Raw genomic sequence first — 27,181 nt, forward strand, 5'->3', positions numbered from 1 at the left:
ACATTTTGTTCTGTGTGCTTTGCTACAGTTTCAAAATCCCAAAAATTGTGCCACCCAGACTGAGTTTTCTTTAAAAACTTTCTGCTTCTTTTTTCAAAGGGCTGTGGGAGTGTATTTGTGTGTGTGTATGTGCTGATTGTAAAGTTGCGCATGTTTTAATAAACAGCAACTTTTGCATCATTTAGCAACAAACCTTCATGTTACTTTTGACCAGGTTTACAGCAATTAATTGTTGAAATTGTGATTTGTTTTTTCTCGTAAAATTGTCATTGTTAAAATCTAATGTTAAAATACCGCCAAGTTCTTCCAAGCCCAACCAATTCCACCATCCATATAAGCCACTTTGCGAATAGTGCTAATTCACGTCAATGAGGTTTTATTTTTGTACTTTTGAATTTGCATATTAGCCAAATATTTAGTTTCACTTGTGACATTTAGATTTAATATTTAGATTTAGATTCAACATTTACACTTAGATTCAACATTTAGTATTTAGATTTAAATGTAACTTTTAGATTTAACATTTAGGTTTAGATTTAATATTTAACATTTAGATTTAGATTTAACATTTAGATTTAACATTTAGATTTAACATTTAGATTTGCTATTTAGATTTAAATCTAATATTTGGATTTAAATCTAACTTTTACATTTAACATTTAGATTTAAATTTAATATTTAAAATTTAGATTTAGATGTAGAGAAAAATATCACAAATTTCACAAATATTGCCGTAAATCTGGTCAAAAGTAACATCTAAAAATTCACATATTTTTTAAACGTGGTTTGTTTATTTTAGTATGTGTAACTTTACGATCGGCGTCCTCCTGCAGAGGTGTGTACATAGGGATCACTGCTGTTTCTGCCTGTGCACATCTCTGTGTTTCTGTCTCGTGTTTTCCTCAGAATGTATCCACTAAAACAGCAGCATGGCACTTTCTTATAAAAAAAATGTTGATGCTACAATGTAAATATGTACCGATACGTATAAATAAGCTATTTTTTGCATGTTTTTGTACATTGAAGGAAGCAAAAAACAATAAAGGGAAGTAGAGTGATTTTGCATCTTGTTTTTATTCACTGTTGATCACAAAGTGCACACACAGGATGAGTCGGTCTCCGTCAGTGATAGGTGTGTATACCGATCTGTCCCTGACAATGATGTCCTGTTTGTCTGTTCTTTCACCTGAATGCCCATGGTTATGGTGATGGAGGTTACAGCCCAAAGTATATAAAGAAAAGCAAACCCAAAGACGTACAGACTCTACAGACAACAGCAGGAGTCACAGTTACTGAGGACGTGGGAAAGTGTCTGTCCCGTTTCTGGACTTCATGTGTAGAAGTGACGTGTAGTGAAGGCTGGACTAACTTCTCCCAAAGCTGCAGGTTTTCCTCTGAGGTCACTTCTGTAAAACAACAATAGATGGATGTTAAAAACCTATGGAGGCGGTTTAGGGCCAATTTTGATGGAGAAACAAATTTTGGGCAAATCAAGAATGAAGTTGAACATTCAAGAATAAAGCTGAAACACAATGTAGAGATTAAAGTCAAAATAAACTCAAAATATAATAAAAGTCGAAGGTTTGCTATTAAAGTCAAATCTACGGAAGCGGACTAGGGCCAATTCACCATATACGACATTAAGGTTGTGCAGCATTGCCATGAATCTGACGATACGATACAATTCACAATTTGCATGTCACGATACGATATATCCCGAGCAAGAGTTAGTTTTGACCAATTGATGTGACTGGACAACAGACGTTCCAAGAGTGCTGACATAGGGAAACAACGCACTGGGACTTGTTACGGATCATATCACTCCACTGTACAGCTGATCTAAATACTGTTAATTACTGTTACATCTTGGACTACACACCGCAGTACACTGTCACTACGTTCACACTGCAGTGCTTAATGCACAAATTAGATTTTTCAAAAAATCTGATTTTTATGTGTGTGATCATTCATATTACATCTTAAATGTGTCTTTAATCAGTTTGGGTGTGAACGGAATGCGACACTGAAGTGACACACATGTGCAGAAGAGGTCCTAAGGTGACCCCATGGTGTGTGTAAATATGAAGGCGTCCAGTGTAGGGCTGAGTAAGTGTCTTTCCAACAGAACTCAGCACTTAATAACATAAAGAATAGTGAAAAAGAAGAGAGCCAGGTTTATCACTCTAGCCGTTTGCTGTGATGCTGCTCCATCTTTACAACGGACTGTTTGGATGCAATGATGTAGGAGTTGTGCAGTCGTATTGAAAAAATCGGATACGTATCGAATTTTGGACCACATATGAAAGTGAACACAGTCGGATTTTAAAAAAATAGGAATTGTGTCGCTCAGACTGTCTTTAACACATCGGATACAGGTCGCATATGGGCAACAAGATTGGATTTGGGTCACATTTGCCTGCAGTGTGACTGTGAACGTAGCGTTTGTGTTCTCCACTTATGGAACTATTATTGTTGGTGCAACCAAATGAATAAATATACAAACCATAATCTCTTGTCACTTGTTAAAGGGGACATATCATGCTAAATCCACTTTTTTAGCCCTTAAATGCATTTTGTTGTATATTTAGAGTGCTTAGAAGTACAGAAAAGTTCAAATTAGTCTCTTCAGGTGCTCCGTAGATATCTTTATATTATGTTTTGGTCATATTTTTCAATATGTTTCAATTTTCTATTCTCTATTACGTTTTTTGAACAATAACGTCACAGTATTTGCAGCGGAACTGCCAAATTAGGACATCGACTCCAGGCCCAACACTTCGAGCAATCTGCCATTTTTATTTCTCGCTTTTATTTTGTAGTCCAAGCTCAAGGATGCTGAAGTTACGAGAGGATAAGTCAAAATGTTCAGTTGTTGGATGTAGTAACCCACACGCTTCATTACAACGTCTCCCAGCATCAGAACCTTTTCAAAGTGCCTGGTTGAGTTTTATTTTTCACAGAAATGTACCCACATCTGTGGTTAAGGTCATTTTTGTGTGCGCGAAGCACTTCAAGGATGACTGCTTCATCAACCTCTGCCAGTATAAAGAAGGATTTGCCGAAAGACTTTGTCTGATTGAGGGTTCAATTCCTTCTATCTTTGGAGACGACGAACAGAGCACTTCAGTAAGCTGTAAATAACGCTAAAAAGTGTGATGATAAGACGTCCCTGTCATTGTTTTGTTAGCATCAGCAGTTGCACCGTCTTCATATGTTAGCGCTGTGTGCTCGTTTTAGATCCTTGATGATATGGCCTCGCTCCGCCGGGTCCGACTCTGGCTCGAACATGTAAGGCTGGATGGACAAGTCTTCCGTTGACATTTTGTAAATAACGTGTGAATAAAAAGTTTCTGCGCCGCTACATAATCGTATCTCATCTAACAAACTACAAAAATGGCCGAACAGGGTGGAGTTGAACCGAGCGTCACCTCTGCAACCTGGAGAGGGGGCGGGGTATGGAGTGTCTCATTTGCATTTAAAGAGACCTCACCAAAACGAGTTGCTCTTAGAAGCACATCAGAAAAAGGGGTAGAAAAGGGGTGGAGCTATAATAATGAGGAATTCAGACCCAAGCATTGCAGTTCCACTTTATTTAGACCACAACTGTATGATTTATATCTAAAAAAAGAAGGACTTAAAGGCATGATATGTCTCCTTTAACTGATAAAATGCGGTTGTAGAACTGTTGTATAAAAGCAATATCACACTCGAGGTTGTGCTGTTGTGTGAAATATCAGCACTGGTGTGATTATCTAATTTAACCTCGACATATTTCAACTTTATTGTCAAAATTTCATCTTTGATGTCTACAATATATTTCAACATTAATCTGTTTTTTCTACTTTATTCTCGAAATTTCACCTTTAATCTCAAAATTTCTACTTTATTCTAAATGTTTGGACTTTATTCTTGATTTGCCCAAAATCATTTTCTCCATCAAAACTGGCCCTAATCTCCTTCCCTAAGAACCAGTTTGTGTTGATGGACGGACAAACGTTGGATTTCCTTACCTTTGATATTTCTGTCTCTATGCTGACCGCCTCTGAATCAGGATCCTGGAGGACAGACACATTTCTTAAACCTTTGATGTGAAACCGTGTGAAACACAAACGTCCGCCTCATGCGACACAAACGAGTTGAGAAGAATTCAGCTGTGGTGCCCAGACTTCATTGTGCACTCACATGGGCCTGCTGTGGGCCTTGGACTTGTCCTGCATTTGCTTCAATGGAGTTATAGACGCTGGTGCCTAAACCGAGTAACTCTGTGTCCTGTGACCAACACAAAATGTTCTGCCTGATTCAGTCAAAGACGTCAAACTGTTTCTAGAACTTATCTGTCTCTGAACGCTTGGTGTCTTTTATCCTCTACAGGGGAATCTCCTGCTCATGGTAAAGTGTGATTCAATTCAAAAAAGGGAAACTCGATATATCATGGTGATTAGTTCCACACACAGGCATTTATTTAAATGGATTACAGCGAGAGAAAACCCAAAGGTCAAACAATTAAAAAACAAAAAAAAAACTTAATAGGAATTACAGCAAGTTTATTTTGTCATCTTTTTTAAATTAATATGTTAATTAAAGGTATACAGGAAGATTTTTCCAAAGTTTAGAAAAGAAACACCCTCTCCACTTTTTGAAAAAATTGACATGTGCAACACTCTACCTGCTCCCAAGAGGAAACACCTATTAAACGTGTACGAGAGAGCGTGCACAAGCCCAGTTTTTCTCGTGCACGACTCTGTTTACAAGTTGGTGTCGGAAACGCTACAAGCTTACTTTCCAAAAGAAGATTTGCACTTTTCCCACTGAAAAGTACGCATGCGCAGCAAGCGAAAACTAGCTAGGTACGAGCACGTATGACGGCCTTACGTAAACATATCACCAGAATGATTGACAATTCGGAGCACCAATAGTCTTGATGATCCACCTGGAATATGAAGCCAAAATAACATCCTCCACAATACCTATAAGGTTTCATTCATTCACACAAGGTTTTTCAGGAAGTTTACGCTAATCTCCTGTCATATTTTGACTGTCAACTCTCAGTCTTCTTCAGAGGCATTTGCTGATCGCTTGGATGTATCCTTATGAGTTATTTATGGGCCAACCTGACAGTTCTGTTAGGCTCGCCAGCCCCTTGTCGCCCAGTGGTCTTTGGAGAAAAGGGACCCAGATGTGGAAGAGTGAGAGAACATTTTCATTCTCTAATGATGGCCTAGTGGTTAAGGACGCTGGGCTTGTAATCAGAGGGTTGTGGTTCAAGCCTCACCTGGGCCATCACTGTGGGATGTTGAGCAAGCCCCTTAACTCCAAACTGCTCCCCAGGCGCCGTAAAATGGCTGCCGACTGCTCCCAGGGATGGGTTCAAATGCAGAGGACGAATTTCATATATGTGTAACAACATATATGACCAATAAAGGCAAAAGCCCAATTTAACAACGGCTACTAAAAATGGAACTGATTGTAACCATTGGCGCTGCACCGCAGGGAACTAAACGCTCAACTATCAGCTGAGTCAGCTTTTTCAAACACACATGAGCTGCTACGCCGCTTCATTCTCCTTTTCACCTTTTCTGGTCACAGACATAATCCATTTAAGACAATAGTACATTGTTTCGTCCATTGGGTCACAAACACGTCAGATCATCCCATAAAGTCGATACGCAGTGGTAGCATTGGCCCACTACGAGCCGTCCCACCCGCCCAACCAAGCTCCAGTATCCCTTATATTCAATCTGGTGATACATGATATAAATCTAGATAATTTTATCAAATAAAGTCTGACCAGAAAGACAATTCTGGGTTAAATTTGCTGATGCAAAATGTCACACAGGGACATTTATTTACAAATAGCTGTTAAAGTGATATATATACATATATAGGAAATATTCTAGTTTTCTATATCGCCAAAATAGAAAACTCGATACATCTTGAATATTGATATATCGCTCATCCCTAATTCCTAAATTATAAAACAGCCTAAATAAAAACATAAATGTGTATATGAAGCACATGTGTTTATTTAATATAATTACAGTTTATATACAAGTCAACACGTTGCATATTTACTGTTAATTTCACGTTGCTTGTCTTTAAGTTAGACATTTACATTTTATTTCATTACATATTTTATTTTACTTTCTCATGCTCACTCATGTGGTTCTCTGGTATTCACTAATGACTTATTATAGACACATTTATGACAGACTTTAATCCTTTAAAACAGTGTATATTTGTGGAGCTTGTGATTGGCTGATTTTTCATGGTGACTTACGTCGTTCCTTCCACTGTGGTAGACTTTAAAATCTCAGTTATTAATCTAACAGAACGTGTAACTGTGTCACATCCTGCTGCTCTTTCAGAAGATAAACTCTCTGTCACATTTCACAACGTATTTAAACGAGTTCTTTGTTTTTTTCACCAGAACGTCTTCATTCATCATCATCTCTTTTCTGAGTTGTTTCTGGGTTTGTTGCTGCTGTCAGCACTAATCTCGCGAGAACTGCCACTCAGGCCATTTCAGGTGGCAGTTCTCGCGAGGCTAGTGACGGCGTTCAGTTTAGTAAGGCATCTTTTAATTATTATTACATTAAAATACGGGATATTTACGGGAAAATACTAATACGGGAAGATAGCGGGAAAGAGGGGTAAACTACGGGAGTTTCCTGGCCAAAACGGGATACTTGACTGGTATGGGTGGTATAACAGCTACTAAAAATGAAACTGTTGTGAGCGTTCTTTGGTTTATCTATATACTGGATTATCTATATACTGAACGTAAAGATAACATTAACTGTAATATCAACCTGCCTTTGTTATGTTTGTTTTATCTGTGAGGTAGTTTGAGAGGGAGGAGCTTGCATTCTTATAGGGTAGGAGGAGCCAGGATTGTCAGGAGGAGGAGTTTCTGCATTGTGACATCACAACGCAAGAAAAATCCAACTCGCCTGTTTGGAGCTGAATTTTTACAAATATGGAATAACAAGGGAGGGAGAAAAAATAACTTTTTCGACTTTGTCCCTCTGAATGAAGCTAAAGGAATGTTTATCACTAGCAAAACCATTCTAAAGTGATTTTTTTCATAATATTGCCCTTAATGGATTTGGATGACATTTCAACCGAAAATAGACGTTACGCAATGGAAGGGTTCCATTGAATCCTGATCAGTATAATGATTTTGGATCAGGACTCATTATCTACCTATAAAAGCAAGGATGGTGTGTTGTGTGCATGCGTGTGTGTGTGTGTATGTGTGTGAATGTGTGTGTGTGTGTGTGTGTGTGTGTATGTGTGTGTGTGTGTGTAGATGTGTGTGTGTGTGTGTTGTGTGTGTGTGGTGTGTGTGTGGTGTGTGTGTGTGGGGCAAATAATCTCCCCGACGCGGTGCGAGTTCGACCTGACACTTGGTCAACGGGTTCCAAATACCCCAAGTTTGTGCATCTGTTATTTCACTTCTGGACGGCCACCGAAATGAAACCTATTCAACTTTTGACCTCAGGGTGTGAGGGGGCGCTAGCGCATCCCATCTATATCTATTTCACTACACACAGCTCCTCACCCGAGCAAGAGTCCGTGTGCGGCCAGAGCCAATCGCTGCGCACACAGCCAAGCGGACACGGACTGTAAACCACGAGTGAGAGAGAAAAAGATAGTTTAGACTGAGACATGGGAGCTCTCTGAATAGATATTGTAACCGTCAGCCACGGGTGAGTCTTTTGTAGACACGTTTCCAACCCATTCATTACTCCATCTGGAAAACTGCAGATTCTCTGTGGGTGGCGTACATGAAGCTAAGCGCTGACCACTCGGTTCGAAGGTAAAAAAGAATATTTTTGTTTTTTAAAAAAAGACAGCCGAATGTACATAATACTTAAATTTAATACTCACTCATGTAGTTTGGAGCTTTACGTTTTGTTTTGCGCAGTGTTGGTTACCTGTCTGATTGTGCTACAATGTCTATAGAGGTTGTTCTCAGCGTCTCAAACATTTCACGGGAACACACACACAAGGTATTTATTTATTCATAATAAAAATATACTAAATGAGTAAAATAAAACAAAAAACTAAACAATATTTATACAAAATGTACACAAATTCACCCCAGAATCACTCTATAATGGCAACCAAAAACAGAAAATGCACAAAGATAACTGAAAGATAAAAAAAAGCACACAAAATGACTCCAAAAAACATACATTACAGAAAAATACACCAAACAACAAAAATATAAAAATGACTCAAGATACACACTAAATATGTATACACAAAATGACAACAGAATCACACTCCAATGGCAACAAAAAACTATAATTATACAAAAACACAACAGAAAAATACAAAAATACACATAATGACTACAAAAAACATACATTACAGAAAAATTCACCAAACAAAAAAATTTAAAGTGAGTAAAAAAAAAAAAAAAACAAGCACATTTATCATGTTCATGTCCCATAGAATTCACCTCTTTGTACATCCAACTTTCAAGCACATACTCATTTGGCCATAATTGACAACTTTACTTAAGCTCCTCCCACTATATGAATACATTTTCGACGGGCACTTTACTAGCAACCAAAAACAATTAAACAAAAATGCACAAAAGACAACTGAAAGATAAAAAAAATACACATGACTCCAAAAAACATACATTACAGAAAAATACAACGAAAATATGAAAATGACTCAAAATACACAAAACTAAATATTTATATAAAAAATGCACAAAATGACAACAGAAATGCACAAAAATACACAAAATGACTCCAGAATCACACTACAATGGCAACAAAAAACTATAATTATACAAAAACACAACAGAAAGATACAAAACTACACATAATGACTTCAAAAAAACATACATTACAAAAAACACACCAAACCAAAAAATATAAAAATGAGTAAAAAAAAAACAAAACAACAAACATATTTATCATGTTCATGTCTCGTAGAATTAAACCAGGGAAATTGCACACGCTGTAATTAATAAACCCCTTTATAACACTACAGAGTACAGAGCATGTACACCTCTTTGTACATCCAACCTTCAAACACATATTCATTTGGTCATAATTACTGTAACTCTACTTAAGCTCCCACATGAATGCATACTTTCGACGGGCACTGTACTAGTTGGTCAAAATTAAAAAAATTATATCCCAGTTTTAATTCAAATCTAAATTTAAGATTTCTAAGATTTTGGCTTTTCATTTGCTCTGAGCCATAATCACCCTGTGTGGAATCAATCTATGATATATTAAGTTTCTTTTGATTATTAAATTGATGTTCTTTATTCACTGATGTTCTGACCTACTGAGCAGCTCCTGTGCTCCTGTTTTTCCCTTTTTTTTAAAAGTCCACTTTACATTTGAGCTCACCGGTTTTTGGATGTCCGTGTATTTGAATTTCATGTTCTTGTAAAATTCTCTTTTTGGAAGCAAATAGAGCAGCACCAAGTCACACACTACAGTGGCCTGAAAAAGAAACATTTCACAATTTCATGTGTTTTCTCATTATAATAATGTGTAATAATAAATATATTTGTCTTTTGTGACTCACCACCCCAAAGATTCCCACTCCAGAGCCTATTGCTGTTAACGTTGGGATGATATCAAACTTTCGTGCCTGTAACGGTAACAACGACACATAAATACATTTATTTGTCAAGTGTAAACATAAGGTAAAGTGTGTAGGCCTTACCAGGGACTGCACTATGATATCAAGTCTGATTCCAAACACTTTGAACAGCGTTCGTTTCTGAGTTTTGTTCTCCATGTAATGCTCAGCATACCTACAATCAAAGATCATTTGTTACATAATATTTGTCACACTCATCACCACTAAAAGCTTTTAATTAGGTTACTCCTAAAAGGCAAAGGAAGTTTACCCTGGCTCTCTAATCGACACCCAAAAGCCTATTAGCATTATCTAAATATTAGCAGTGTCTGCATGTGAAACCAGGAAGTAGACTGCAGCGCATTTAGCAAAACACTTCCAAGGGAGCGAGTCAACATCATAAAACTGGCCTGAGGAACTACAATCTGGAGCAAACAGAGCAGGGGATAGCAGACTCATATATATAGATAGTATTTTATTATTAATTATTTAGTCAGACTCATATAATATACCGTATATTCAACTTTTCTCATATACTGTATATTCAAACTTATCTATAGATATATTCAGACTTTCATATATATATGTAAACTTCCATATATAATGTATATTCATATGTATATTCAGACTTTCATATATTAAAACTTCTTTTATTTTATATTCAGATTTTCATCATAAACATATATGACCAGAGTCAATAAATGTATATCTATATTCCTAACAACTTGCATATGTATGTGTGTTTTTTTGCAATTGTTTTGGGAATGAACTTAATCTTTCAATTTTCCTTAAACTTTTTTTTTTAAAGACGAGGAAGACGTTAAAGTTGCTAGTAAGGGTGAATATTTCACTGTTGCGATTATCGTATTGATCCAAAAAAAAAAGCTAAAAGCTGTGATTGTTGTTAGAGAAAGGGAAGAAAAGTAATAAAAGTGTTCTGTGCCCTAGTAATGAATGGAGAATAAAATCAACTGATCATACCTGTCTGCATTAAGAAATGTGTAATCATTAAATTAATTTAATTCAGCAAAATGTAATTAATGTACAACACGGTTTAACATGTTTGAACCCGTTCTCACATGTCCGACGTATATATTGAATTACTTATTGTTGTTAACTTTCCACGTTGGTAATTTACTGCTTTAAATTCATATATTAATGGTGGAAGCAGACACGCTGTCAGTGATTACTGTGATTGCTGGAGCTGTTTTAAAAAGTATTAAGTGGGAAACTGGGTCCGAGGATCTACAACACAAGGGAAGAGGCTGAGCTGGTCATTGATGCATCGATCCCTCTCTGTGTGCGCACAGATACGTGTGTGAAACACTGTTACCTACTGCAATCAAAGCAGAGGGCAGAGATCTACAGCATAAACAAGGGCGCGAACAAATATTGCTGCAAAACAAGGTTATTACATCACGCTGGTGAGAAAAGTCAAATCAGAATAATTTCATTGCCAATTAGAGTTTTAAACAATCACAATGAATGTGCGAAAAAAAACAAAAACAACCAGAAACAGAATAATAATAATAATAATTATTATTATAAATATAAGCCGGTAGTGTCATATTAAATCTCTCTGTCCTCTCTGTTTTTGTCTGTTTGAAACACTTTTAGGCTTCTTAAAAGTCCTCCTCACTACTCCCAACAGTTTTTCACCTTAGGAGATCTCTTAGGGCCTGAGATGCTTTTATCCTAACAAGGAAAAATTGTAAGAAAACTCTAAAAATTCAAGGAATTCTAAGATTTTTCTAAGAGTGAAATCACTAGGAGCTACTTTTAGCCTTAGGATGCTTTGTGAATACAGGCACTGGTCACTAGGTTATTTTTTATAAAACATACTGGACACTTTGATGGATGTGTGTGGTTACTTTTTAATTCAACAACTCAACAGGATCAGCATCTGTTGTAGAAGCTAAAGTTAAACTTCTTTGAAAAATATAAGATTTGCCTGATATTGGAAAAATTTTGAGTTCTTTCAACAATTTGAGATTGAAAATGACTGAATAACTAGAAAACTAAGCTCTGCAAATATTGTGGATTTTAATTGGATTTTTGAATTTGGAGGTGCTGAGATATCTACAACTGAATTTGTGTAATTAGTTAATTCTATCATAATTTACTTTCTCAAGCGGGCCAAATTTGATGCTCTAAAGGGCTGGATTTGGCCCACGGACCTTGAGTTTAACACATGTAATTTAGAATGACAATTTGAGCATTAATACAGGAAACAACAAAAGATCTCATTTTATGTTATTTTTGTGGTCATTTTGCGTTTTTGATGTTTTTTGTTTCATGAGACTTTCTTTTTTTCTGTGTGTCATTCTGTGTTTTTTGTTGTCATTTTCTTAATATTATTAATTTATTTTTGTAGACATTTTGTGGATTCATATTGTCATTTTGAGTATTTTTGGAGTCATTTTGTGCATTTACTTTGGGAGCTGGACAAAATGAGTCATATAGAGTGGTGTTTATTTGAGCACAATACCAGGGGGACATTGGAACATGGTCAGTGGGTCAGTGAACACACCTGAAGTTATAGCCCACCGAGGCTTTGGCCTTGTCCGGCTCTGCAGGGTTTCCGTACAAACCGTGAAAGTTGTATTGTGGTTTACAGTGTTTCACATTCGCATCTAAATTACATGTCCAGTCCACAACGATACCAATGGCCCTCCCTGTCAGGACACAAAGGTTCTGTTAATGTAACATCTAATTCTAATCAGCTCTTTTACCCACATGTGATTAATGCAGCACACTTACCACTTTAGCTATTGTTTCAAAACTAAAGCCAGATAATCTAACAATGTCTCCCAGTTTGAATATAGGACATAGTGGAGCTGTCACTGGGTCATGGAGACATTTGCTGATGTACCCACCGTCTATTCCCTCCACCAGGTTACTCCTGAAAACACAACGAGACAGAATAAAGATATTTCTCATCAAATTATTAGTATTTTAAGACACCCAGTTGTTTTGCACCAGTGTCGCTTTAATTAATACACCATGAGCAAAATAGAGGATTATCCCATTGTGAAACTATCTCAGTTCATATATATATGGTGATGAAAACAAATCTGCTTCTTTTAAAAAAAAAAAAAATCTGTTCCATGATTGGCTGATTTAAAACCTGAAGCAGTTATTCACATAATGTAGTAAATGAAAAATCAGGATTTATTTTTGTGACCATAATAAAAATCAAAACTTCTCCTCAGAATGTATTATTTATGTATTTATTTAATTAAGTATACCAAGACTTATACCAAGGTTAACACTAGTGGTGGGACAATACACTGAGTTCATGATACGATGCAATAGCCGATAATTGGCTTGTGATGCCGACATGATATCATATTAAAAAAGACAAAAAACTGCGGTTTGGAGAAGTAACCAGAACTTTTCAACTGAATATAACAAATAAATAGAAACATAAAAATCTAGAATGTTGTAAATGACTTGAATTGTCTTGTTTGACTCTCCCCTCGTAATAACCATACACCTCATCTATGAACACGTTGGCTTGTTTGATTAAGAAAGCAGAAAATCTGGATAAAAACTAGCATCATCGAATAACAGGTTATCAAATGGGAATTTAATCTTTTTTTTCCTTTTTTTATTAAAGGCATAAACTCTAATGCAGCGTATTTTAGGCGACTATATCTGTTACAGTCAACTAAAATCTTAATGCTGTTTAGTTGCCTAAGACTAGTTTAGATGAAATCGTCCTGATGACCGAATTTTGACTGTTTTGCCTTTTAGTCAAAAGACTTTGACTAAAACTGTCAAAATGAACAATAAGGTTGTCTCACGTTCAACATTTTATCCTCAATCTGATGAACTCCCATGATGACAACCTCTTTAAAGAGATCCTCCACTGTTTTTACAAGTTTGGCCAAAAATCTTTGAAATGTATTTATTAGAAGTCCGATGCCTAACAAAACACATTATTATGCACCATATTCATTTAATTAACTTTTAAAAATGGGACTACTTTACAGTTTTACAGCCTGTGTTCCGTCATCTTGAAATCATGTGATTGATGACATCACATGGCCCTACTGCCTTTTTAGATCATTTAGCAGCTTTTTCAGTTAAAATTGGTAACTTGTGCAGCTTTTGTTTGCTCTAAAAAAAAATAGAAAAACTTAAGATGCTGATGTAAATATTTTTAAGAATAAAAACAGGAAAAAAAATCTGTGTGCAGGGGGCGACATTTCCAACATTGTGGTTTCCTTAGTGGACAATGACGCAGAGAAGAAGAGCTCTCCAAAGGGACCTTTACTCTCCTATAAACAGATGAACACTGAAGACACACGAACCCTGAGGATAGAATGACTCAACAGTCTGTGATTACTTGCTAACTTCAGCCACCAGAGCGTCAGCGGTGCACTGTTTAAGGGAGAGTAAAGTCCCCTTAGGAGAGCTTGTCTTCTCTGCTTCATTGTCTACTATAAAACCACAGAGTTGAAACTGTTGCCCCTTGCAGTCACATTGTTTTATCCTCTTTTGGTAAACAATAGAGAGTTACATCGACATCTTTAAACTTTTCTGATTTTTTTAGAGCAGCCAAAATCAAATCTAAAGGCAGGCTGAATGTTTCACTCCAATAGACAACAATAGGATGGCAGTGGGACCATGTGACATCATCAATCTCGTGATTTCAAGATGGCGGAACACAGGCTCTTAAACTGTAAGGGAGTCCCAATTTTAAATGGCATTTACGTGAATATGGTGCATAATAATGTGTTTTGTTAAGCATAGGACTTCTAATATGTACACTAAATATTTTAGGCCAGATTTGTAGAAACGGTGGAGGATCCCTTTAAACTTATCGGAGTAGGAAATACTGAAAAGGCTGAGGTAACGTACATTAATTACTCATTGTGTAACCTTTGTTTTTTTGAATGTGAACTAAAATCTTTACCTTGTGACTCCGAATAAAGGAAAGGTTATGGAGTTCTTGATGAACAGCGTGTAGTTCTCTGCAGACATGAGGAGGGGAGGACTGGAGGGGGAGAGAGAAGCAGGTCACATGTCTCTGTATGTTGTCTGAATCATTACATGAACTGTATGTGAAAATGTCAGAGATGAATGAAATGCCAGTATCAGTTTGCAGTTAGAGAACCATGAGGAGTGCACGTACTCTGGTATTGTGTGATCATCCTCCACGGGACACCAAGCCAGCACCTCACAGGTTTTAGTGGCGTTCACACACACTCCCGTCATTTGACCTTGAACAGAAACATTCAGTGTTTTTCTCTTTAGGGACAAAACTTCAAAAATGGAGTGAATAAATTTACAAGAGTGCATTTTTAACGCTAAACGCAAGACAAAAGCCTTAAAGCCAAATGTGTTCCGCCTCCACACCACTTCTTATCTGGAATTAGCATCAAATGGAACAGGAGAGATATGAAAGTGAAGCATAAGCTGCAGTGAGTTTTTCCGTTTTCGCCTCGTCATCCTGAACGTAGCATTTTGCTGCATGTGATTAACTGTGTACGCTATCAGCCTGGTTCATCGTGTGCTGGAAGAGTTCACAGACAGTTCTCCAGCACCAGGTCCACGTGTCTGTTATAAAGGCATAAAGGCTGCCTCAAAGGGACTGGGCATCTGGTATACTGGGCATCGTCCTGGTGGGCATCGACCCAAAGTGGGCCGGTCCTGTCCAGTACGTTAAGTTTTTTTTTTTTTTTGACGAGCGAGTTTAGGCAGACATAGTAACAGGCAGAGGTGAAAGTAACAGATTACAAGTACTCAAGTTACTGTACTGCTGAGTTGCTTTGATGGGTACATGTACTTTTTTGAGTATATTTCTAAATCAGTAATTCAGGGTTCCTACAGCTTTAGTCAAATTAAATGAAAGACTTTTTAAGACTTTTTATTGCCATTTGAAATTACATTTATGACCAACTTCACAGTAAACATACAGTAATTGGGGGGAAAAAACACCACACCAATTACATATAGGGTTAATGTCATTTTTCCTGTGTCGAGTGCAGACGTGCAACTGTGGCCCCCAAAGTAAACACACAAAAATACACAAAATGACAGTAAAATACAAAAAAAAAGACTAAAATAATGAAAATCACTCCAAAAACACAAGATGACTACATACTGTAAATAGCCAGGAAACTTTAAAACAACAAAAATACAAAAAATAAAAACCATTAAGAAACCTTTAGAAAAATCTGTGTTTGACTGGTAATTTTTGTTAAATGTACATTTTCCTATGTTGTTTATAATAATAACGAATGTTACCATTTATTTTAAATTGTGAGACTAATTACAATCATAAAATCATACTTACAGTACTATGTGTTAAAATTTACTACTTTTGAAATGTTGATTTAAGACATTTTAATGACAATTAAGGCCATATTTTTAGATTCATGAATTTAGAGCTTTTTAAAGGTTTTTTGTTACATTTCTACACCCAACCGTTACTGAGTAAACTATTATTTTTTGTTTTAAAATGATCAACGGACATTGTGAATCTACAAAAAATGTAATGACAAGACAACAATCTAATGCATCACATCATAGCCAACCAAAAACAGCATTGAATGGAGGTTATTTTCTCAGTTTTAGAGTCCAGAAATTTAGTTATACTTAGAGCTTGATCATTTTTTTTAAATTTTACATTTAATTACTTGTTGTTTTATTTATAAAAAAATTGTACATTTTCACAAACCTTTTATTTTATACAAATTAATTTGTGGAACATAAATTAAGTTCCTATTTTGAAAGAATAATGTTTACTGTATGCAAGAGAACCGTGGCAAGATTTATTACCAAAAATAAACATTGAGGAGTGAAAGTAACGAGTAACTTTTACTTTGACTACTATTTAATTGAGCTACATTTTTACCTGTCCTTGAGTTGTTTTTATGTAAGACTTACTTGTACTTGAGTATAATTTCAATCAAGTAACATTACTTCTGCTAGAGTAAGAGATATTAGTACTCTTTACACCGTTGGTAACAGGTGGTCCAAAAATAGCAAAATGTGGCAGGTAAAGAGTGAAAAGTGACTAAAATGGGCCAAAAACGAGCAGTCGAGTGGGCAAATAAAGAGGAACCAGATGGTATGTAATGGCAAAGGGTTGCTTAAATGGGCAAAATGTGGCAAACAATAGTGAAAAAAGGCAAAAAATGTGAAACAAAAGAGGAAAAAATGTAGGGAAAAGTTAACAAGTGGTATTTATTGGGCAAAAGTTAGCTTATTTGGCTGAAAAGTGGCTCAAAAAATTAAAAAAAAAGGACAAAAAATTTCAAAAAGAAAAAATATATATTTATTTGGGAAAAGTTAGCTTATCTGGATGAAAAGTGGCCAAAAACAATTAAAAGTTTCCAAAAAAACTCGCAAAAATGGACAAAAAAACAGTACAGTATACAAACAGTATATTTATTGGCAAAAGGTACATTAGCTAAAGTCTGAAAAGAAGTGTCAGAACTTTTTAGAAAAGGGGCAAAAAAAAAAAAAACGGAAATAGGTAAAAAGTTTTCACCTTTTAAGGTTTTCTGGGGGAATAATATTAAAAATTAAGGTACAGAGAACCACATGTTGAGTATCACTGACTTAATAACAGCTTCTACATGGGTGAAATATAGTGAGCTGGTCTGCACGCTAAATACCAGGGTGTAATCTTGTTCCAGTCCACCCTGCCTGCGGCGGTCAGAAGCGGACAGATCTGAAACGTTAGCTAACACTGGGTTTATTGGAGTTGATGTGGGTCAAACATCATGACTTAAAAGGCTCAGAGTTTAACCCTGGGCCAGATGGAAGACAATAAATCTATGCTACAGTTCTTTGAACCCACCAAATATAATATGTGTGTAGACATAAAAAAGCTGCTGTCTGGAGAGTTATTTGTTTTAATGTTCCTTTGTGGTTATAGCTTACTTTATATGTCAGCTCTATGTACACATGCGTGCATCTTCAGGCTTAAGGCGGGATTTTCCTTGCTTTGCTTACTGATCTCTGACCAAACTTGAACAAAACACAACGACCAAATGTTTGGCGGCTGAGACGGGGATGTTGATTTTGAAGAGCTTTTTACCCTCGCTGGTGGCCAAGGTTGATCTATGACTTACATCTAAATGTTTACCTTTGCAATGACGAGCCAAACCTGGTTTGATTCCAGCTGTAGAGCCACAGCCCAGTTTACAAACACACGGTTACTAAGCCTACAGTAGCTAAACTTTTATCACAGCAATATGTTAAGGTTTCATTCATTCAGACAACTGTTTTTCAAAGAATTTACGGTCCTTTGATCTCCTGACGTGTTTCGGCTGTCAACTGCCAGTCTTCTTCAGAGGTGTCTGCTGATTGCTTTGATGTTTCCTTGACTTCCGTGTAATAATTCTAGCAAGTTCTTTTTGTCTTCTTTTTGAATAATATGTTAAAGCAGTATTTTTCAACCTTGGGGTCGGGAGCCCATGTGGGGTCGCCTGAAATGTCTACCAATTGGTAAAAAAAAAACTGAAGTAAAAACTGCTTCAAATTATATTTTTGAATTTTTTGAATTATTATTATTTAAATTAACACATCACACACATTCAATATCAGATAACCATATTCTATATTTAAACTTTCTCAAATATAAATAAAGTTAAAATAAAATGCAGTATACACATATCTGAGATGACGCATTTTATCACTTGGTGCACTAATCCTGGCTACTCTGTATATGTAACACACTTTAATAAGTATGATCAAAATCTAATTCTAGAAAAAAAAGTCTCTGGGGTCGCTCATTTATTCAGACAACTGTTTTTCATGACATTTACATTGATCTCTTGTCATGTTTTAGAGGTGACTCCAGTTTCTTTGATGTTTCCTTGATTTCCGCGCAATAATTCCAGTAAGTTCTTTTTGAGTAATAGTACTTTTATCATAATACTTTTTTGAATAAAAATAATATTCAAAAAGAAGACAGAAAGAACCTGCTGGAATTATTTTGTGGAAGTCTAGAAAACGTCAAAGCGATCAGCAGACGCCTCTGAAGAAGACTGGCAGTTGACAGTCGAAGCATGTCAGAAGATCAAAGTACATTTTCTGAAAAACAGTAGTCTGAATAAATGAAACCTTAACATGTTCAAAAAGAAGACAAAAAGAACCTGCTGGAATTATACGTGGAAGTCAAGGACACATCAACGTGATCTGCAGACTCCTCTGAAGAAGACTGGCAGTTGACAATCGAAATATGTCAGGAGATTAAATGAAACCTTAACATATTATTCAAAAAGAAGACAAAAAGAACTTGCTGGAAGTATATCAGAGCACCTTTGGGTGCAATCACTGACTTTCTGAGGCAGACGGTTTCTCAGTGAGGACAGCAGACGTCTCACACTGTCAGGATTTACCATGTCCCGTACGTTTGTGACTCCCTCCTTCACAGTCGCCATCCGACGTGCAGTTGTGCGTTCCTGGTAGCTGTTACAAAACAAGAAATCAAAGTCAGTCTGAAGGAACTGTTCATTGTAACGTTTTCATTTGACTACATTAACAGTATTCTATGCCATCATGAGGCCATTAGGGAAATTGCGTAATTGCTCAATTAGTGAAACAGCCGTGGAATGAGCGCCTGTTTCCGTTTTCTTTGACTATTTATGGAAGTCAGAAGCAGGGAGAGGAAAAGGAGAGAGAGCCTCTGCACATACCTCTGGACACTTTCCCATCTGCTGGCTTTCAGTTACGATGTAGTTCGTCATCACTACAAACGATGCATCTCCCTGAAGTTTTAGAGAAAAAAAGATTGTGACAATTTCTTTCTGGTTCTAATGAATCAAAAAAACAATTCAGTTAAAGTTAATTTTTTTCTAAAGTTGATCTGATTGCTCAAACATTGAGGAAAACCATTGTAAGATCCATAGCAACAAGTTCAAATGAGCTACGGCCGGACCCGTGGAACGTCTCCGTGCCGAATAGCACGTACCACGTTCCCGAGATTTCAGTCAAATTCATGTTAAATTACAGCCCAATTCAACGAGCATTAACGAAGGAGTAGCCATTTGTAAAATGGGGCCGACACCATTTACATATTGGTATGTGCCAATTATTAGGTACCACCAACCTTCGTAATATTTGACTTGCAAATAAATATAAAATGTACTTTTGTTTTTTTTTTCTTCTTTTGTGGCCTCAAATCAAAAATTGGGCTCCGAGTGTCGATGCATACACATCTATAGATTATATCTACCAAATTTCAGCCCAATCTGTTCACGAATAACAGAGAAGAAGCTATTTTTATTGGTGTACACAACAAGAAGAAGAAGAACAGCAACAGAGTGAGTGGCGTTTTGGGGCTGTACTACGAAGCAAGATTACCTCTTATCAGTGTGTGCTGTTCGATGAAGCTTGATAACATGTTAAGGAGCTAAATCACCATGGTAACTAGGCTGAATGACTAGCCTGGTCGGGAGCAGGTTTTGCTCTGGCTTGAATGTTAGCGAGTACTAAAGCCCAGCCTCCTGACCAATCGGAAAACAACCTGTAAATGCAATCCTTTCATTTACCGATGACATCCTTTAGGAAAGTTATAGATTTATATCTCATGTACTGATCTACAGTCAGCTGATGAAGCCTGTGTGACCGTATGCGCGGACAAGTGAAGTCATTCATTCATACGCTGAGGCTGACAGCATCAGCAGGAACAAACTACAGTTAAACAATGTGTGTGTGTGATAAATAGGTCTACTTAAATAGAAAAACGTGTGTGCTGCAATAAAGTTTAACTGATCGACACTGTCTGTTTATCATCCAATGGATTAATATCATAATAATCTCACGCTTTTACACATTAACAGTGTCAGCATCTTCCTGTTTGTGTTCTTTCATTCCTGCCTTTTCTGTAACAACGGTGTTGTTTTTGGTCTGAATTATGGATTTTAATTATTCATCATTTTAAACTTAAGCTGAACACCTAATATGGTCAGGAACAAGTTATGAAGTAGATCAGACCTGAGTGAGTATAAAAGCTCCGCCTCCTGGTGCACGCTGTACTAACACTGTCTTCACTGTCATCATGGATTTATATTCATGATATTTGTTTAAGATCATAAAGCTGTTCCTCCATTGTTAAAACAGTCGCTGTGCCAGGTTCTCCATTGATTGGTCAGACGCTGCAATCTCCACCCCTTTTATGTGAACACGCACGTACCAAGGCTTAAATTAGTGTGTCATAAAAAACAGCTTCTTTCTGACAGGGAATCTTTGGTTATTGAACCCAGCTAAAAGAGATGAATCCAGGATAAAATGAGGCAGAATCAGAATGTTCTGATCTCTGCAGCCTTAAGTGAACCAAAAATATGGTGTGTATTTATTTATAAATCCACCTCACCTCCAGCTTTCTCCAAAATCACCAACCACAGGTTTAAAATGCTCTAAACATTTAGCATAGTTCAGTGTTTAACATTTCATATGTATTGGACTAAAAATCTCAACGATGGCGCGTGTCCATAAACAGAGACTCTATTGTTATTTATTTACCTTTGATTTAGAATCTTTGACAATCTGACATATTTACATGTTAAAAACGTGAGTCAAACTAATTAATTTAATTACAAAGTAATAAAATACTAATATATTGTGAAGCTAACTTGTCTAATTGAAACATCTTTCCTCATGAAATCAATGTAGACGAATCTATTGACTGACAAATATATTTGTTATAATAGATTTCATCCATATCTTGTTCTAGGATTTTACTTAAATAAATAGATAAATAGTAGTGATAATGTGGAAAAGTAAAAAAAAACAATACAAAAAGCTAAAGAAACTTTCTATTCTGCTTATTTTGATACAAAACTTTAAAAGGATCCTCCACTGTTTGTACGAATATCTAAGCCTAACAAAACATTGCTTTGCACCATATTTGCTTTATTTACTTTTAAAAATGGGACTACTTTACAGTTTTAGAGCCTCTGTTCCTCTATCTTGAAATCACATGATTGATGATGTCACACGGCCCCACTGCCTGTAAACATCCCATTGTTTCCTACTGGGTTGGATTAGTGAAATGTCGATGTAAAACTCTTTTTTTCACTGAAAGTGGATAAAAACAGTTGTGACCCGAAAAAAATCTGTGACCACAGAGAGCGACAGTTCCAACTCTGCCTTTTCATTGTCGACAACGAAGCAGGGAGGGGGAGAGAGGGATCTGAGAGTTGCAGACTGCAACTTTAATCAGTGCGAGGCTGATGCTCTGGTGGCTGGTGTTAGTGAGTAAACAAGGACTGTTGTAGACACAAATCATTGGGATAGAAGTCCTTTTGGGTGGGGGTCCTTCAACTGTCCTTACTTACTCGCCTTATACACTTAATGCCTTTATTTTCTGACAGGAGTCAGATGTAGTTTTTTAATATAGCAATACCGTAAGTTTACAGTAATGTCAAGTTGCTCTGTTTGCACCCTTCAAAATGCCTTTATTTTCTGATAGTACTGTACAATTTGTTTTTAGTTTTTTATATAGAAATACCTTAAGTTTAAAGTAATGCTGCATTACTATTGTCTTTGCATGTTTTTTTTTTTCTTTTTCAGAGGAAAAAAAATTCAAAGTGTTACTTTAAAAGCTTTAATTTATATTTAATTATGCTTGTGTGTTTTAAGTTAAATGATCCTCTGCATGTTTGTTAACCAGGCAACAAGTGTCAGTTAGAGGCACTAGAACCACGCCCACGTGCGGGAAGAGCGCCGCCTCCTTACTGTGTCTATGGGAGAGAGCAGTGTGAAAATGGCTCCAGTGTCAATAGTGCTTCATTCAGTGCACATTACTCCATTTTTAAAGTCTTTACACTGGCTCCCAGTCAGCCTCAGAATAGACTTTAAAGTTCTGCTGCTGGTGTATAAATGTGTGAATGGGTTTGGTCCAGAATACATCAGTGACATGTTAGTCAGTATGAACCAGCAGTCTCTCAGATCTATGGACACAGGTCAGATAGTGGAGCCCAGAGCTCACAGTAAACATGGTGATGCTGCTTTTAGTTGTTATGCTGCAAAGAAGTGGAACAAACTGCAGCAGAGCTGAAGTCAGCATCACATGTGAACATTTTTAAATCAAAGTTAAAGGCACTTTTTTTCTCTACTGCATATGATTGAGAGAGAGATTTTTGGTCATGTTGTTGATGTAATGTGTTTGTTGATGATTTGAATTGATTTTAATGATGATTTTAAATGTTCGTATTGATTTTAAACAGTTGAATGTTTTATCATGTAAAGCACATTGAGTTGCCTTGTGTATGAAATGCGCTATACAAATAAATTTGCCTTGCCTTCCAAAAGTGCGGTGTATAAAAGTGCTCATTTCATAGAAAATGTGATACCAGCGGATGCATTTTATTCCCCCGAGTCTGAATATGTGGTTTGTTTTCAGCTAGATGCTGAATTGCACCCGCTGGAGGCCGCGGAAGTTTGGTGTGCTTCAACAGCAGGGTCGGGTTTATGCTAATGATGCTCCGTTACGTAACGAGGCTATGATTCCTCACCCGCCCATTATATCCTGAACACAGAAACTGGAAACAGTTTTTGAAGCCTAGCTCCACAATTACATTATAAATGGTTGAATGGCTTTGTACATGTTTTAAGGAAATACATTTATGACCTATTTAATGTGTTTACAAGAAAATGTCAGAATTTGCTTTACACGGCCTTTAACAATAGACATGGTAAGCTAACATGTAGCCTTGTAGCTACATTTTCTTTTCCCCGTTTATAACTAATTACGTTTCAATTCCTTTCACTTGTAAATTGTTTAAATCTTGTCTAAACTCAGTCACTGCTAGAAAGTACCTTTTGTTTTCTTTTTTAATTCAAGTCTTAGCTTGGCACTTAACACTTAGCTTAAAGTCTCAAACCTAAGCTAGGCTATCTAGCTCCTGGCTGTGGTTTTGTTTTTGGCACAATGGATGACAAAAAAGCCTTTGATATTTATCTACAGTGTTAAAGTATAGTTACATTTGTTTTCTTTCATGTTATAATTCAACACATTGTCCTGCTTCATTTGTGCTCACGTTAAATTTGTTGTCGGACGCCAAACAAAGGCTGATTTGAAGTCTGACAATAAGTGCATTATTTAGATGGCCTGAATGGAATAATCACACAAAGAGGTGGATTCGTGAGTAAATGATTTTCTCTCTGTGATCACATAAAACAGAAGAAAGTGGTGCTTTATTACAGTAGGTACAGGTTAGTCAGTGTTGAATGAAAAAGGCCGACGCCCACTCTCCAAACAAACATTACAGCCCTCATTGTTTCTTCTTTATGTCTTTTCCCACTGATAACAGGACTTGGATATAGTTTTGCTCAACTCCTGCACGCAATGCAAAGGCTTTGGGATCAGTTAACACACAAACCTCGTGGTAAAGTAAAACTCCACTAGATATATAAATATTTCAAGTGCCATAAAACATTGAACAAAATATAGACACTGCATATGAATTCATTTGTTGTTCTTTTAAAAATACATGTTATTTTTTGGAGCTTGAGTCATGGTTCTGGTTCTTCTTCTTCTTCTTCTTCTTCTTCTTCTTCTTCTTCTTCTTCTTCTTCTTCTTCACAATGTCAAAGGTTCATTTATGGTACTGCAGCCAAAATGAAGTGGAAAGCAGCCGCCAGCCTGATTTTATCATGAAATTAGAACGTTAATCTAAAAATGAGGATTTTTTATGACACGGCCAGCCTCACAGAGCTAAAAAAAAAGGAAGAATAAATCAGGACGAAGCTACTTTCTTCTTGTAGATAGGATGTTACATTTAATTTTTCAACAGCAGTTTACTGTGTTTTGGACTAAATACTGGGATTCAATAAAACACGGCCTCGCTTTAAAGGTGAGGAGTGCTGGCTTGTTTATGTCGCCTTTTTTCTTCCAAGTTTGACAAGTGTGTTTGCTGTGATGGTTGTGTCTTAGAATGGTTATTATGGTTACAAACGTGAGATTCTACGCTTTTAAACGGTATATGATAGTTCTGATATGTTGCTGTATTTGAGTATTTAAGTATTTAATCCCTTAAAAGTCCCATGTCATTCTATTTTCCACCCATCTTCATTTGTTCTAAGAACCCAAAAACATAGTAATTGAGGTTTATTTTCCCAAACTCGCCTGTTTTCCAGAGTTTTAGCCTCTGAAAAGTCACTTTCTGAGCAACTCTACACAAACTCGCTGATTTGCGGCCTACTTATGCATATTCATGAGTGGGTGTGTCTATAGACGGGACACTGACTTCCTCCTCCCCGCACGGTGACATAGGACCAGAGGACGGCCCGCCCTCCTCCCACCCATTTTTTAGCGGAGCTCATGCTGCTTTATAAACACGAGACAGAGCGTGGGGGCGGGGTGTTCGCCGGTACATACATAGACTGTAGAAAATACATACATAGCACTGTGCGAAGGACGCTGAAATGGTCACCTTTGTGGGCGTGTCTGTTTACATGTCAATCACAGCACAGAGCTTCCTGGAGGCGCGGCTTCTAAAGCTCAGTGCTGCGTCAAATTCATCATCAAAGTGGGAACAGGTCTAAATTGTAGCGAGGTGTTTGGGCTCGCCCTGCAGTAAGAAAGGAGCAAATCACCCTCTAATAACTAATGATTGAGGGAATCAATGAAAAAAAACACTTTAAGCATGTGTATGAAGCCCTAATAACACTTTATGATGTTTAAAGCACAGAAAAGTAGATTTAGCGTAACATGAACCCTTTAAGAGCTTCACTGAGTGAGAACATGCATTTCGACCTGTGGGGTTTTTTAACAATGCAATGTTTTGGAGTCAACATTATCAATTATGTTACTAATTATTTTTGCATTATTGTAAATGTTACACACATTGGGGTTGGCGTGAATCTCGAGACAGTCTATACATGTACAGTATATTTAATTCTATTTCTTCTTCTTTTTAATTCTATTTCTTCAAACTGCGCCTGTGGTTTGAGCTGCCATTTAACGAGGCCAACAAGGATGTAGGATTAATGTTCCCTCCGGGAGCTGATCACCGATGGCTACTCCTCTGATTCATGCTAATGTTTATTCACTCTGACACTTTTAACCTCACACTGTGGTCGCTGACTTCATGACATGTGACTTAGACCCCAGACTCAGCATTAATCCTCACATCGGACTGGACCAATTAAAATAAGTCATGTGATAAGCACGTGTTAAATGTTTGGAGGCACTGACCTGTGGAGGAAAGACGTAGTCAGCCACGTCCCACACTCGCTCTGTGCCGCTCACGTTGGTGTAGCCCACACCTTTCATTTTGGTGAACACGGAGCTGACAGCTGTGTCCGTGGACTGGTAACCTTTCTCGTAGATGAACACCCACCTGAGACACACACCAAAAAGCATCCTGTCGTTATGTCAGCAACTCCTGCTACACACACTCCAAGCCCACAGGCACCTTGGAAAGTGACGGTGCTCATGCAATGTCAAAGTGGTGCATCTTGTCCTTTTAACACCACTTGGACACAAAATCACAGTTCTTTTCTAAACACAAAAGAGGTTTGTGTGATTCCAGCAAGTTATTTTTTAGATATAAAGTGTTATGGTTTAATTTATTCAGACAACTGTTTTTCATGAAATTTACTTTGAACTACCAGTCTTCTTCAGAGGCATCAGCTGATCGCTTTGATGTTTCCTTGACTTCTGCGTAATAATTCCAGCAAGTTCTTTTTACTAATATGTTAAGGTTTCATTTATTCACACAACAGTTTTTCAGGAAATTTACTTTGGCAGTTGACAGTCAAAATATGTCAGGAGATCAGTCTTCTTCAGAGGAGTCTGCAGATCACTTTGATACTTCCACGTATAATTCCAGCAAGTTAATCTAGTCTTCTTTTTGAATATTTAATGTTTCAGTTATTCAGACTACTGTTCTTCAGGGAATTGACTTTGATCGCCTGAGATGTTTTGACTGTCAACTGCCAGTCTTCTTCAGAGGCGTCTGCTGATCACTTTGATACTTCCAGTATAATTCCAGCAAGTTAATCTAGTCTTCTTTTTGAATATGTTAATGTTTCAGTTATTCAGACTACTGTTCTTCAGGGAATTGACTTTGATCGCCTGAGATGTTTTGACTGTCAACTGCCAGTCTTCTTCAGAGGCGTCTGCTGATCACTTTGATACTTCCACGTATAATTCCAGCAAGTTAATCTAGTCTTCTTTTTGAATATGTTAATGTTTCAGTTATTCAGAGACTGTTCTTCAGGGAATTGACTTTGATTGCCTGAGATGTTTTGACTGTCAACTGCCAGTTTCTTCAGAGGCGTCTGCTGATCACTTTGAGGTATCCTTGTCTTCCGCGTAGTAATTCCAGCAGGTTAATGAAGTCTTCTCTTTGAATATGTTAAGGTTTCATTTATTCAGACTTTTTTTTTCAGGAAAATAACTGATCTCCTGAAATGTTTGAACGTTCAACTGCCAGTCTTCTTCAGAGGCATCTGCTGATCGCTTTGATATGTCCTTGACTTCCGCGTAGTAATTCCTGCAAGCTCATTTATACTTCTTTCAAAAAGAAGACAAAATGAACTTGCTGGATTCAGATTTGATTGGATCAATGCATGTCACATGTTTATGTGA

General features: G+C 36.9%; 1 protein-coding gene across 1 annotated transcript; it reads right to left on the bottom strand.

Annotated features, from left to right (window-relative positions):
* Positions 1 to 1,055: 1,055 nt before the first annotated feature.
* On the bottom strand, positions 1,056 to 25,951 carry LOC114475287 (P2X purinoceptor 1-like). Its single transcript, XM_028465977.1, has 12 exons — positions 25,784 to 25,951; positions 19,278 to 19,349; positions 18,981 to 19,050; positions 14,759 to 14,846; positions 14,540 to 14,620; positions 12,495 to 12,520; positions 12,149 to 12,293; positions 9,703 to 9,793; positions 9,562 to 9,627; positions 9,381 to 9,476; positions 4,011 to 4,055; positions 1,056 to 1,406 (listed from the first exon to the last, which is right to left on the bottom strand). Exons 1-12 carry the CDS (start codon positions 25,949 to 25,951, stop codon positions 1,401 to 1,403), a joined length of 954 nt encoding a protein of 317 aa, XP_028321778.1. The 3' UTR covers positions 1,056 to 1,400.
* Between the last annotated feature and the right edge of the window lie 1,230 nt (positions 25,952 to 27,181).

Source organism: Gouania willdenowi, chromosome 14 (genome assembly GCF_900634775.1).
Source record: "Gouania willdenowi chromosome 14, fGouWil2.1, whole genome shotgun sequence".
Classification (NCBI taxonomy): Eukaryota; Metazoa; Chordata; class Actinopteri; order Blenniiformes; family Gobiesocidae; genus Gouania; species Gouania willdenowi.

Excerpts from the sequence above, each read along its gene's own strand:
- LOC114475287 (XM_028465977.1), bottom strand. The coding sequence starts at position 25,951 with ATGCTTTTTGGTGTGTGTCTCAGGTGGGTGTTCATCTACGAGAAAGGT. Across the intron at positions 19,051-19,277 it reads AGATGGGAAAGTGTCCAGAG|CTACCAGGAACGCACAACTG; the intron begins GTATGTGCAGAG and ends GTTTTGTAACAG. Across the intron at positions 9,794-12,148 it reads TCGGTGGGCTATAACTTCAG|GTATGCTGAGCATTACATGG; the intron begins GTGTGTTCACTG and ends CTTTGATTGTAG.